Source organism: Choloepus didactylus, chromosome 1, assembly GCF_015220235.1.
Source record: "Choloepus didactylus isolate mChoDid1 chromosome 1, mChoDid1.pri, whole genome shotgun sequence".
NCBI classification, from domain to species: Eukaryota; Metazoa; Chordata; class Mammalia; order Pilosa; family Megalonychidae; genus Choloepus; species Choloepus didactylus.
This window is the reverse complement of record NC_051307.1, coordinates 161,918,620-161,934,054: the sequence shown is the minus strand read 5'-3', so window position 1 is coordinate 161,934,054 and position 15,435 is coordinate 161,918,620. Positions and strand designations below refer to the sequence as shown.

Sequence of the window (15,435 nt, the reverse complement as noted above, 5' to 3'; positions counted from 1 at the left end):
TGACATTTAAGTGCTGAAAGCAAAAAATTGCCAACCAAGAATTCTATATCCAGGAAAACAGTCTTTCAAAAATGAGGGAATAATTAAGACATTCCCATATAAACAAAAGCTGAGGGAGTTCGTCAACACTGGATTGTCTCTGCAAGGGATGCTAGAGAGAATTCTGCAGGTTGAAAGGAAAGGACAATAGACAACGGATTGTAACTACACTTTCTACTTCCTACAGGATCTAAAAGGGAAACCATAAAATGTAATAATAAATGAGTGATTTTTGACTCATAGTGTGTAAATGTATAACTTGCAACAAGAACTACATAAAGATGCAGGGACAGGGGTAGAGGAACAGTTTGTGTATACTATTAAAATTAAGTTGGTATCAAAGCAATGTAGGTTATTATTGATTTAGGATGTTAGATTTAACTACAAATAAAATCTTGGTGAATATACAAGCTCATAGAGACAGAAATTAGAGTATGGGTTGCTAGGGTGAGGATGGGGGAAAGGAAGTTAATGCATAATGGGTTTAGGGTTTTTGTTTGGAAAGATGGGAAAATTTTAGTACTAGAAGATGGTGAGGGTACCACAATATTGTGAATGTGATTAATCCCATTGAATGGTATGCTTGGGAGTGGTTGAGATGGGAAAGTTTATGTTGTATATATAATCCCACAATTAAAAAAGAAAGCAACTAAAAAAACAATGACAGGGACTTCTGGGAAGATGGCGGATTAGGAGAGACAGAACAGAATTCTCCTCCATAAAAAACACTCGATAAAGGACAGAAAAAGCTCCAGAACAGCAGTTCCAGGGTTCCACTGGCTGGGCAGGGACTTCTACACCCATAGTGAGTGTGTACTTGGAGAAGCCGAGATACTGTGCTTAAGATTAGTGAGTGTTCGGCTGCTGGGGTATGGGTGGTTGGAGCTGGCTGACAGATGTGGAGGGGAGCAGCCTTCCATGCCCCGGGCACCCTCCTCAGCACTTGGTTCAGGTGGTAACCCTTTGCAGACCTGTGGCCAAGGGCCCTCGTGCCAGGGACTGGTAGTTGGAGAAGGCAGACGAGTGCAGAAGAGGGCAGCTTTCCACGCCCTGTGCAGCAATCTTTGCAGTTGGCTGGGGTGATGACCCTTCACAATCCTGTGACCAACAGCATCCTTGAGGGAACATCACTTGGGACAACATCCACTCTTCTTCCACGGAAGCCTGTGGTGTGCACATCCTAGATGCAAGGGCACCATACAGAAGTGCCAGGAGCCTGCCCTCAATCCCAGGGACTTGTGGGCACATGGTGGACAGGGACTGTGGGGCATTTGAGCTGGAAGGTGAGAAGTGCAGCTCTGCAGCCCCAGAGTAGTCCACCTGCAGCCCTGGGAATGCCCAGGACCACTGTGTGCTGGAGCAGATGACCTGCTAAAGCACACAGGGCATGCTCCCAACCCAAAGGGCTGTCAGTCCCCAGTGCACACAGAAAATTGGTGCGCTGATTGGACTCCCACATGGTTTGGAACCCACTCAGTGCATAGGTGAAGTTGGGGGAGAACTGGCTTGAGGATAAGAGGTGGCTCAAGAGTGCCATCTGCTGGTAGGTCAGGGAAAGTGCACCCACCAAGCTTAGCTCTACCAGATTACAGAGACATGTTCAAATAATCCTGCATATCTTAAAAGAACCCTATCAAGATAAGCAAATGAAAACAGACCAAAAACGACAGAAAATTATAAAGCATATGAAGAAACCAGAAGATATGGATAACCCAAATGTCCAAATTTAAAAGCCGGAAGAGGCACAGAACTTGGAGCAATTAATCAAAGAAGTACACTCAGACATCAGTGTCATGGCTTAGGATATAAAGGACATGAAGAAGTCCCAAGAAGAGCATAAAGAAGAATTTGCAAGAGGAAATAAAAAAAAAAAAATAGCAGATCCTATGGAAATAAAAGATACTGTTGATCAAATTAAAAATATTCCTCAGACACATAATAGCAGATTTGAAGAGGTAGAGGAATGAACTAGAAATGCAAGGACAGGGTGATGGGTTGAGAAAGCACAAAAGAATGAATGGTGAAAAAAACTGAAAAATTTGAATTAGATCTCAGGGAAATGAAGGACAACATGAAGCACAGAAATGTAAGAATAACCAGTGTTTCACAAGGTGAAGAGAAAAGGGCTAGCAAGAGTATTCAAAGACATAGTTGAGGAAAACTTCCCAAACCTTCTAATTGACATAAATATGCAAATCAAATGCCCAGTGAACTCCAAATAGAATAAATCCAAATAAACCCACTGTGATACATATTCTGATCAGATTGTCAAATGCTATAGAGAAGGAGAAAGTTCTGAGAGCAGCAAGGGAGAAGCAATTCACCACATACAAAAAAGCAATATAAGACTAACTATTGGCTACTCAGTGGGCACCATGGAGGCGAGAAGGCAGTGGTATGACATTTAAAATTCTGAAAGAGAAAAATTGCCAGCCAAGAATTCTTTATCCAGCAAAGCTTTCTTTCATAATTGAGGGAGAGCTTAAAATTTTCACAGACAAACAAATGCTGTGAGAATTTGGTAACAAGGGACCTGCCCTGCAAGAAATACTATAGGGAGCTCTACTGGCTGAGAAAAAAGGACAGGAGAGAGAGGCCTGAAGAAGGGCACAGAACTGAAGAGTATCAGTAAGGGTAACTTAGGGAAATAAAGAGAGAGAGAGTGAAGAAGTAGATCTGACAAGTCAAAAACCAAAGGATAAGATGACTGATTCAAGAACTGCCTTCACAGTAACAACATTGAATGTGAATGTATTAAACTCCCCAGTTAAAAGGTACAGATTAGCAGAATGGATTAAAAAATATGAACCATCAGTGTGCTGTTTATAAGAGACTCATCTTAGACCCAGTGACAAAAAGAGATTGAAATTGAAAGGATGGAAAAAAATATTCCATTCAAGCTACAGCCAGAAGAAAGCAGGGGTAGCAATACTAATATCAGATAAAATAGACTTTAAATGCAAGAATGACATAAGAGACAAAGAAGGACACTATATACTAATAAAAGGAGAGTACACCAAGAAGAAATAACAATCATAAATGTCTATGCACCCAATCAAGGTGCTCCAAAGTACATGAGACAAACATTGGCAAAACTGAAGGAAGCAATAGATGTATCCACAATAATTGTGGGAGACTTCAGTGCACCACTCTCTTCTATAGATAGATCATCCAGACAGAGGACCAATAAGGAAATTGAAAACCTAAACAATGTGATAAACGAGTTAGATTTAACAGACATATATAGAGCATTACTTCCCAAATTACCAGGATGTACATTCTTCTCTAGGGCTCATGGAACTTTCTCCAGGACAGATTGTATGCTGGGGCATAAAACAAGCCTCAATAAATTTAAAAAGATTGAAATTATTCAAAGCGTATTCTCTGACCACAATGGAATGAAACTGGAAATAATAACCATCAAAGATCTAGAATATTCACAAATATCTGGAGGTTAAACATCACACTTGTGAACAATCAGTGGGTCGAAGAAGAAATGCAAGAGAAATTGCTAAATATCTAGAGATGAATGAAAATGAGAACACAACATATCAAAACTTATGGGGTGCAGCAAAGGTGGTACTGAGGGGAAAATTTATAGCTCTAAATGCATATATTAAAAAGGAAGAAAGAGCTAAAATCAAAGAACTAATGGAACAACTGAAGAAGCTAGAAAATGATCAGCAAACCAATCCTAAAGCAAGGAGAAGAAAAGAAATAACAAGGATTAAAGCAGAATAAATGATGTGGAGAAATAACAGAATAAATAAAATGAAAAGTTGGTTCTTTGAGAAGATCTACAAGATTGACAAACCCTGAGCTAGACTGACAAAGTCAAAAAGAGAAGACCCTAATAAAATAATAAATGAGAGGGGATATTACGGCGGATCCTGAAGAAATTAAAAAAATCATAAGAGGATACTATGAACATTGTATGCCAACAAACCAGATGATTTAGAGGAAATGAATAACTTCTGGGAAATACACAAACAACATAGACTGACCCAAGAAGAAATAGAACACCTCAACAAACCAATCACAAGTAAAGAGATCCAATCAGTCATCAAAAAACTTCCTGAAAATAAAAGCCCAGGGCCAGATGGCTTCACAGGAGAATTTTACCAAACTTTCATAAGAACTGGCACCATCACTACTCAAGCTCTTTCAGAAAATTGAAGAAAATGGAACACTACCTAACTCATTTTATGAAGCCAACATCACTCTAATACCAGATAAAGATGCTACAAGAAAGGAAAACTACAGGCCAATCTCCCTAACTAACATAGATGCAAAAATTCCCAACACAGTATTTGCAAATAGAATCTAAAGACACATTAAAAAAAAATCATGCACCATGAATTTGAGTGGGGTTCATCCCAGACATGCAAGGGTGGTGGTTTAGCATAAGATAACTGTCATTATTTGCAGATGATATGATCTTATATTTGGAAAACTCTGAGAAATCGATGACACAACTACTTGAGCTAATAACTTCAGCAAAGTGGCAGGATGTAAGATTAATGCACATAAGTCAGTAATGTTCTATACACTAGAAATGACCTTACTGAAGAGACACTCAAGAAAAAGATTCCATTCATTGCAATAGCAACTAAAAAAATGAAGTACCTAGGAATAAACTTAACCAAGGATGTAAAAGACCTCTACACAGAAAGTTAACATAACTTTACTGAAGAAATGAAAGGGGACCTAAAGAGATGGATAGGAAGGCTAAACATCATTAAGATGTCAATCCTACCTCAGCTGATCTACAGATTCAATGCAATTCCAGTCAAAATTACAACAACCTACTTTGCAGATTTGGAAAAGCTAGTTATCAAATTTATGTGGAAGGGAAAGGGGACTTGAATTGCTAAAAACATTCTAAAAAAGAAAAATGAAGTGGGAGGACTTGCTCTTCTTGACATTGAAGCCTACTATAAGGCCACAGTAGTCAAAAGAGCATGGTATTGGCACAAAGATAGACATATTGATCAATGGAATTGAATTGAGGATTAGGAAATAGACCCCCAGATCTATGGTCGACTGACTTTTTTTTTATAAGGCCCCCAAATCCACTGAACTGGGACTAAAACAGTCTCTTCAACAATTGGGGCTGGAAGAATTGGATATCCATATCCAAAAGAGTGAAAGAGGACTCCTTCCTCATACCCTATAAAAAATTCACTCAGTGGATCAAAGACCTCCATATAAGAGGCAGTGCCGTAAAGCTCCTGGAAGATAATGTAGGGAAACATCTTCAAGACCTAGTATTAGGAGGTTGCTTCTTAGACCTTACACCCAAAGCACAAGCAACTAAAGTAAAAATAGATAAATGGGAACTCCTCAACATCAAAAGCTTCTGTACCTCAAAGGAATTTGTCAAAAAGATGAAGAGGCAGCCAACTCAATGGGAGAAAATATTTGGAAACCATGTATCTGATAAGAGACTGATATCTTGCATGTATAAAGAAATCCTACAACTCAATGACAGTAGTACAAACAGCTCAATTATAAAATGGGCAAGAGATATGAAAAGACATTTCTCTGAAGAGGAAATACAAATGGTTAAAAAAACACTCAAAAAATTGTTCATCTTCGCTAGTTATTAGGGAGATGCAAATGAAGACCACAATGAGATACCATCTCACACCAATAAGAATGACTACCATTTAAACAAACAGTAAACTACAAATGCTGGAGAGGATGTGAAGAAATTGGAACCCTTATTCATTGCTGGTGGGACTGTATAAAGGTATAGCCATTCTAGAAGACAGTTTGGTGGTTCTTCAGAAAACTGGATATTGAGTTACCCTACGATCAAGCAATTTCACTTTAGGTATATACCCAGAAGATCTGAAAGCAGTGACACAAACAGATATTTGCACACCCATGTTCATAGTGGCACTGTTCACAATTGCCAAGAGATGAAAACAATCCAAATGTCCTTCAGCAGATGAGTAGATAAACAAAATGTGGTATATACATACAATGGAATACTACACAGCTGTAAAAAGGAATGAGGTTGTGAAACGTATAACAACATGGATGAATCTTGATGACATAATGCTAAGTGAAATAAGCCAGACTCAAAAGGAGAGATACTGTATGTTACCACTTAATGTGAGTTCCGTGAAAAATGTAGAATATGTGTCATATAATATGTAGACTATAGGTGACCTAGAGATAGAAGCTAGTGAAGGGGGAATGGTAATCTAATATGTACAGATATAATAATGAGGGTGAGCTTAATGGTATGCGATTGGTTAGGTATGACTATGGCTCATTAATGGGATTATATGTATCAGTGACGCATAAAAGGTGAACATGTTTGTAAATGGTTAAGTGCATGTAACCCACAGAGTAGCACCACAGATTAAATAAGTGTTAGCATGTGTGCCGGTTTGAATGTATTGTGTCCCCCAAATGCCATTGTCTTTGCAGTCTTGTGGGGCAGACGTTTGGTGCTGGTTAGATTTGCTTGGAATGTGCCCCAGCCAGCTGTGGGTGATGATTTTGATGAGATGTTCCCATGGAGGCGTGGCCCCGCCCATTCAGGGTGGGCCTTGATCAGTGGAGCCATATAAATGAGCTGACTCAAAGAGAGGGAACTGAGTGCAGCTGTGAGTGATGTTTTGAGGAGGAGCAAGCTTGCTGGAGAGGAACGTCCTGGGGGAAAGCCATTTTGAGGCCAGAGCTTTGGAGCAGACGCCAGCTGCCTTCCTAGCTAGCAGAGGTTTTCCAGACGCCATTGGCCATCCTCCGGTGAAGGTACCCTATTGCTGAGGTGTTACCTTGGACGCTTTGTGGCCTTAAGACTGTAACTGTGTAGCGAAATAAACCCCCGTTTTATAAAAGCCTATCCATCTCTGGTATTTTGCATTCTGCAGCATTAGCAAACTAGAACAGCATGATATACTTAAAAGGTATGACACTGGTGCAGAGGGTTAACGAAAGAGTGCTGTATGGATATGGAAAAACTACCCATTGCATATTAAAGACTATATTTAATAGGAATATCTTATCAACACTACCTTAATACTAGGGATGAATAATTAGCAGCTGATAAGAGTTCTGGGATGTATTATGTTATGATAATTGTTTAAAGTTGAGAGTAATGATGATTGTACAACTAAGTGAAGATAATGTAAAAAACTGACCATTTGTCTTGGGATAGAATATATATTAAATGAAATTAGGAACCTGCTACTTAATTAACAAGCCCTCTTGGGGGGAAAAAAGACAATGACAATTAAATGCAGTATATGATCCTGGATGGTATTTAGCCAGGGAAAAGAAAAGGGTCAAAGGGATATTATTGGGACATATGAAAAAATTGGAATATAGGCTGTAGCTTTGTATCAATGTTAAATTTCTTGAACCTGATAACTGCACTTAAGGTAGTTACACAAGTGTATGTCTTTGTTTTTAGGAAATGTACATGGCAATATTTAAAGTTTGAGAAGAATGATGCATGCAGTCTACACTCGTGTTCAGAAAATGGGTAGAGAGATAGACGGAATAATATAGCAAGTGTGACAAAACGTTAACTTTGGTGGATAAATGGGTATCTGGGTCAGGGTTAGTGGTACATTAGAGTTCTCTGTGTGGGGTTTGTATTGTTTTTGTAACTGTCCTGTTAGTTTGAAAATATTTTAAAATAAAAAGTAAAAAACAAAACAAAACAAAAAACTAAGACTCCCCCACATCCAAAAAAAGAATCACCCCCTTATTGCTAGTGTGGTATAATTCCCATGAAAGAATAAATGAACCAATTAAGTCATAGGAGTTATGAAGTGCAGAGGAGAGAGGGCCTGCAGGGATGCCTCTTAGAGGAGGAAGGTTGTTCCAAGAGTCTGCCATCTTCAGGGTGAATAGGATCTTCTGTGATGGACCAAGTAGTTGGACCTCAGTGAATTTAATCTTTTTATATCTCAGAATGTCTCAGAAACAAAACAAAAACACCACTTTTCCTTTTTGACTCATATGACCCAAGATTTCTTCCTCTCATAAGGTGGTTTGAGTCAGCTCCCCTCTGCTATGAACACCTGACTCTTAACACCTTGCTCAAGCTTCCATTGGGAACTAGGGATAGAACAATACATATTTGATTGTAATCCTGTTGGGGAGATTGTAAATAGCAATTCAGAGAATTTTAAGTTAATTTTCTTTTAGTCTAAAATATATTTGGTCTTAATATTTCTTAAAATAACACATCTTGACTGCTTCTGCAGTCATCTTAGAAGTGCTGTATTTTCTTGTTATACATATGCTTTCATTCACATTCTTTAGTTGTAAGTTGGATGTTCGGACTTAAAAAATGAATTTTTTCCTGATGGTGATTTTTTGCTTTCACAGTTGCCAAAACAAAGGGGATTTTGTCATGGAGGCTTTGTTGGAAGGAATGCAAAATCGGACACGTGGTGGGTAGGTTTGTTTTTGACCTTTAGCATGTTACTGTAGTTTAAAAGGCATATGTTTATAAATCAGTTGTTAGTCTCTGACCGTACTGTGCTTTGGATACCGAAGTGTTTTTGCAGAAGTGTTGAATGTTAAGTTGATCCATATTATGTTTGTGAGCAATATCCTCTCTCTGGGGTGTTTGCCTTATTTCAGCAATGCGAAGCTGGATGCTTGCCTTCAACACAGCTTGAGTTCTCAACTCTTAAAAAGCAAAAAATACAGAGGTTTTTCTGAAGGTTTTAAGGTACTTAAGCCTTAGAAGTTGTAGCTCTCTGTGGCCATTCCTGGAAATCTCTCTGAGTCTAGTATATCTACGCCCAGCTTTTTTTCCCAAATCCCTCTTTACAGTATAGTTGCAGCAACATCTGGCATCTCCTGAATCTTGGAAGGACAAGGGTAAATTTACAGTAATAAGGTAGGCTGTGGTAAATTCCTGATAAAGTGGAAAGAAATAGTTGAGATAAATCTGGCTTAAGGATGATTATCTTGAAACAGCTCTTAAAAGTGACTTGTCACTGTCCCACCAGGTAGCCTGATTGCTAGATGAGAATGTAGCTTTTGGGCTTGCCTGGATTCTTCCTGAGAACTTCCTTAAAATGTTACAAAAGAGTTAGTTGTTCATTGTGGAAATTTCATTCCACAAACCAGAATTAAAACAGTCAATTTTGTATTTGATTAAATGACTTAGTCTTTAGGTTGGCCATTAGAGGAAGACAAAATATTCTGTAGTAAAAGTAATCGTCTCTATATGAGTATAAAGAACTCAGAAATCCTGTTCCTTACTTCTAATAATTTTTCAAGATTATTGCACTTTAGGTAGATTTGCATCTTGCTATATTTTTACATGTGAAGAATGAAAAGCCACTTGGATATGTATCTGGGTTCTTAATGCTCTATTCTTATTTATAGGGGATTTTTGACATCCTGTGAAGCAGAACTACAGGAGCTCATGAAACAGATCGACATAATGGTGGCCCACAAAAAATCTGAATGGGAAGGACAGACACATGCTCTAGAAACTTGCTTGGGTGTCCGTGAGCGGGAACTTAAGGCTCTTAGGAGTCAGTTGGATATGAAACACAAAGAGGTAATGCAATTAATTCACTCATCTTTTTGATATTTTAACCTTATCTTTTATATTAGACATCTTTCTTAAATATTTATTGAAACATTTGTATACTAAGCTTCTGTGTTGTCTCTTATTATAATTCTTTTGGTTTATTTTAGAAGAAAAAATGCATAACAATATTGATATTTATTTCAAATGTCATTTTATTGTGAACACATATAATATATTACTTCTTTAAAAAATTGTAAAAGGATATCATGATTTTTGTATACTCTTTATCCTATTATATGTCCCTGTTAACATCCACTGAGTTTAGTGAAAATTGTTTTTTTTGGCCTCACTCTATGGCTAATGATAAAAAAGAAAAAAAGTTAAGCCCTGAATTCAACAATTTACCTCTCAATTTGTCTTTAAGAATTTTTTTTGTTTGTGTCCCTTGTTGAAATGAGGAGAAAGATGGCAAAAAGGAAAATAAAAATCAATTGCAATCCTACTGCCCATAAATATTGGTCATGTGGAGGAAAAGTTTCATAATATTTACTGATCGATTTCTCCTAGTTTAGCTGGTCCAGTAAGAAGTATACTCAATATTAGAAGGGAATGATAAAGCATTTATAAATGTTAAAGAATTGCTTCCAGATTTCTAGCATGAATGTCAATCTCAGAAGGGTTGAAAGAGTTGTAGGGAACCACTGATCCCAAGCTCTACCACGTTGGAATTTCTTATCAGTAGGATCATCATTTATCGGTGGTGCTATCACCTTATTCAGGTATGCTTTGGTCAGTGGTACACACTGAGATTATGATTTTGTTGATGACACTTATAGAAAGTATTTTAGAAGTGTTTCATGTAAAAAGGAAAGTGTTATACTTGATAAAAATATTTATATGCTTCTCCAGGGAATCTCTCAATGGTTGGTGTTTTGGTTTGCCAAAGCTGCTGGAATGCAATATACCAGAAATGGACTGGTTTTTACAATGGGGATTTATTAGCTTACAAATTTACAGTTTTAAGGCCATGGAAATGTCCTAATTAAGACATCAACAGGATGATACCTTCTCTGAAGAAAGGCTGATGGTGTCTAGGGTTCCTCTGTCACATGGGAAGGCACATGGCTGGCATCTCCTGATCCTTCTCTTCCAGGTTTCATTGCTTTCAGGTTCTGGCTCTTTCAGTTTTTGTGGGACTTTTCTTACTTCTCGGGGCATTTCTCTCCAAGCTCTCTGGGTGTTTCTTTCTCTAAGCTTTCTCGGCTTTTTTCTGTCTTTATTCTCTTCATAGAGGATTCCAGTAAAGGATTAAGACCCACCTTTAATGGGATGGGTCACTTCTCAATTGAGATAACCTAATCGAAAGGTCCCACAACATTAGGTCTATACCCAATGGGATGGATTAAAAGAACGTGGCCTTTTCTGGGGTACATAACAGTTTCAAATCAGCACAGTTGGTCATTTGCACTTTGAGTCAAAGTAGTACATGGTACAAAGTAGTATTGGCCCTGTTGAATTCAGCTTTCCAGGACTGCCATTTTCCAAACTGGAGTTTATTTTAAAATTTGGGTAGGACTTTGAGAATATATTTTACAATTAGACCTCATGCCAAGATACAGAAAGGTGGTGAAAAAATATTCCATATTATTATGGAATAATAACTGATATTTTAAAAATTGTAATTTAAGGTTGGTGCTTTTTTTCTGGTAAGCTACTTTAGCTACTACTTCTCTATTTCTCCTTGGGCAAATGAGAAATAGTTCTAGATAGTAAATTAAAAGGATAGTGGTTTGGGTAATTAAGAAAATTACCCTATGTACAGATATCTGATATCTCCTTTTCTTTAAGAAATTTAAATTTATATGCCCATTTTGAGTCAGGCCCTAAGTATATGAATAAAGTTAAAATGTTTTCTTCACATTTAATATTCATGCTTGCCACATATAGTTAATAAAAATAAAAATGGTTCTACAGAGCTTGTATGGAGAAACAGTAATAATGCTCTGTCCACCCCTCTGAACCTAGGTTTTTTTGCTTTTTGGAAACAATAATTTTAGTACTGTTAATTATTTTAGTATTCCCCTTATATTTCTAAGTAACATTATAGTTCTGTTTCTTGATTTTTAGTTTTAGCTTTTAGCTAATGATATATTACTACAAAACATGAGAGTTTTGCTCTCTTACATGAAATTTCCTTCTGCTCATCTGACCAGGATTGTATATCACATGTTTTGGTTATATCTATAGTCAGTATTTACATTATTAGGATGTTGTATAAATCAGGGTTCTCAAGGGAAACAGAACCAACAGGAGAGATCTGTAAACATGAGGTTTTATAAAAGTGTCTCACGCAACTGTGGGGATGTGAGTCCAGATTCCATAGGGCAGGCTGCAAGCTGGCAACTCCAATGAAGATTTTTGATGAATTCCCCAGGAGAGGCTGACTGGCTGAAGTAGAGATGAAAGTCCTCTCTTCTGATTGCTGAAGACATCACTTCTCTTTTTAAAACCTTCAGCTGATTGTTCTGAACATCTCTCATTGCTGAAGACTTTTCCCTTAGTTGATTGTAGATGTAACCAGCCATAGATGCAATCAACTTACTGATGATTTAAGTCCATGAAATGTCCTTGCAGTAGCAGTTAGGCCAGTGTCTGCTTGACCAGACAACTAGGTACCATTACCTGGTTAACTAGTTAGCACATGAACCTAACCATCACAGATGCTAAACATTATTCACAGCTAGTTAGATAATATAGTTATGATTAAACTTATTTCTTGTACAACTTGTTTTCCCAGGAATTAGTATTGTCTCATTTTCATTTGCCTTTTTTTAAATAAATGACTCTGTTATTGAGTCTTCCCAAACTCTCTAACACAAGTCTACATCTTTTCTCAGTGTGTTCAGACATATCAGGGAACCCATCCATTTCTTTCTTTCTTTCTTTTTTTTTTTTCTGGAGCTTGCCATTCTCAAATATGGGTAGGTTACTCTCTAGGCTATCTGTATAGCCTATCCTATCATGGGAATGCCTTTCACCATCATTATGGAGGTTTTTTTGTGCTTTTATCCATTTTGCTTCTTTGCATTCTTTGTCATTTTCTTTGTAATTTTACTCCTTCATTTTTGTGGAGCATACTTTTCAGTCTTATCTATCTGAAAATATCTTTATTCTCTTTTCATGCCAGATTGAAAATTTGACTGGCTATAGAATTCTACTTTAGAAGTAAATTTTCCTTGGGATAATTTTAGTTAAATGTGAATCTTTTAGAGTTCCACATTTGTTAATGGCAGACTAGGTAATTTGGACCAATCCACCCACTGATGACAACTGGTTTTTAAATAAATTTTCTTGAGGTAGCATTACAACAAAACAGTGAACAATTACCGGGCCATGATCTGGGCTAGGCTAGAGGCCCAGGGAATTGAGCCTGGGGTTTGGGGCCATTATTTGCTGAAACCAGAGGAGGTCACTGAGAAGATGAGAAGCCAAATGGGTTTTTGGCTCATTTGAAGGGATTAGGAGTATAAAGGGCTTGGTGTCTTGGGTGGCTCTTCACTGTGAGTTGGGACCCTGAAAAGCTGTACCCTAAGAGTTAGGATGGACCAGATGTAGAATAAACCCTCTCAAGGCTGCCACTCAGCTTAAAATATCTAAATCTTTTTTTAAAATTTAATTTTATTGAGATATATTCACATACCATATAACCCATCCAAAGTATACAGTGACTCATAGTGTCATCATATAGTTGTACATTCATCACAACAATCTTAGAACATTTTCATTACTCCAAAAAAGTAAAAATAAAAGAGAACCCAAAACATCCTACACCCCCTATTCCCCCCTAATATTTTTTGTTTTGTTTTTATTTTATTACTCATCTCCCCATACACTAGATAAAGGGAGTGTCAGTCACAAGATTTTTATAATCACACAGTTACACAATAAACACTATATAGTTAAGCAGTCATTATCAAAGATCGAGGCTACTGGATTACATTCAACAATTTCAGGTATTTCCTTCTGGCCACTCTAGTACACCAAAAAGAAATATCTGCACAATGAGTCCATAGTCACAATTATTTGTTAAATCCTAATTTCTCGGTTACACCTCCTCCTCCTCATTTGATCATTCTCTCAGTCTTCAGGGATATCTGGGCAATGAATATTTTAATTTCTTTGTGCTGGAAGAGGGTGTTGACCTTATGGGGTAGAGGAATGAAACTGGTTGTTTTTTCGAGAGACTGGTACCTCAGGGTTTCAGGGCTTATCTGGTATAGGAACAATCTGGAGGCCTTAAGTTTCTGGGAAAATAAACTTATTAAGAAAAACTTTTATAGCCTCAGGTAGAGCCCAGGGTATTCTTTAGGGTTTTCGGGAATACTGTTGGTTGGGACTTGGCATACTATGGCAGTTTGCAATATCTGGCTGAAGCTTGCGTAAGAGTGACCTCCAGAATGACCTTTCAACTCCATTTGAAAACAAAACTTTATTTTGTTTCATTTCTTTTCCCCTTTTTGATCAAGAAGGCATTCTCAGTCACACTCTGCCAGGACCAGGCTCATCCCTGGGAGTCATGTCCCACGTTGCCAGGGAGACTTACATCCCTAGGAGTCATGTGCCATAGTGGGGATGGTAGAGAGTTTATTTGTAGAATTGGCTTAAAGAGAGAGGCCACATCTGAGTAACAAAAGATGATCTCCGGAGGTGACTCCTAGGCATAATTATAAGTAGGCTTAGCTTTCTCATTACAGAAATAAGTTTCAAAAGGGCAAACCTCAAGATCAAAGGATTGGCTTATTAAATTGTGAGTCCCTAATGCTGGAGAGAATATCAAGAATTCCCCAGGTGGGGAAGTTTAATAGTTCTACCTTTGCCTGCAGTCCCTCAAGGGGACTTTGCAAATACTTTTTAATTTTATGCCCAAAATACTCTGAAATGTATTGGGGTATTACGTTAACCTGTACAGAATAACAAGTTCTCATTCTCTATTCTAGGTTCCATGTAGTTGTGCTGTTTAAATAAACTGACCAGACATGTTAAATTAGATAGTGTGCTACAGAAAATTTAAGTTTTGGACAAAATAAACATCTCTTCCTTTGGTCTTACCACAGAAGTTGAGGTTTTAAAATACAGACAATATTTTCTTTTACCCTGTATTCTGATTTACCTTACTCCCAACCAGGTCTGTTTCATTCATATTTCTAATTGAAGCCTGATCCCTTTTTTAGCTTCTTTAACAGTTGCTGTATGGAGTAATGCTGACTTTCAGAGCTGCAGAACTCTAGCTTTGAATCTCAGGTGTCACACAAATACCAAAAGTTCCAGGGGACTGCCAGGTTATATACAAAGAGCACAGCATCTCAGAATTTAGAAATAACAGTTAAAACTCAGTAATACGTGTGACTGCTGTAAGGGCTTTATAATCTAGGAAACTTTACAATGAGCCTTATTAAACATTCTGTATTCCTTAACCATCAGTTTCCCAATCTCTGGCCACCTTCTATCCCCTGAAAACCTATGCTCTTGAATTCAGTTTTCACAATTTGCCCATTATAGTTAATTAGTGAGACCATACAATATTTGTCCTTTTGTTTCTGGTTTATATAATTCAACATAATGTCCTCAAAGTTCATTCACCTAGTTGCATGTCGCACAACTTCATTTGTTTCCATAGCTGCTCAGTATACCAGTTTGCTCTTCCGTTCATCAGTTGATGTATCCTTAGGCCACCTCCAGCCATAGCAAATTGTGAACAGTGCTACCATAAACACCAGTGTGCAAATGTCTTTTTGTGTCCCTGCTTTCAGTTCTCTCAAGTATATACCTAATAACAGGTTGCAGAGTCATATGGCAACCCTATACTTAGCTTCCTG

General features: G+C 37.6%; 1 protein-coding gene across 9 annotated transcripts in view; it reads left to right on the top strand.

Moving 5' to 3' along the window:
• The window catches only part of CEP63 (centrosomal protein 63), a 121,863-nt gene that overhangs the window by 22,134 nt on the left and 84,294 nt on the right, over positions 1-15,435 (top strand). For 6 of the 9 annotated variants that reach the window (XM_037844599.1, XM_037844617.1, XM_037844614.1 and 3 more), the window contains exons 3-4: positions 8,395-8,463; positions 9,409-9,586. In XM_037844599.1, coding sequence (XP_037700527.1) covers positions 8,395-8,463; positions 9,409-9,586 — 247 coding nt within the window. Of the gene's footprint in view, positions 1-8,394; positions 8,464-9,408; positions 9,587-15,435 lie in introns of those variants that run through there. The other 3 variants (XM_037844609.1, XM_037844605.1, XM_037844619.1) reach the window with 2 other exon arrangements.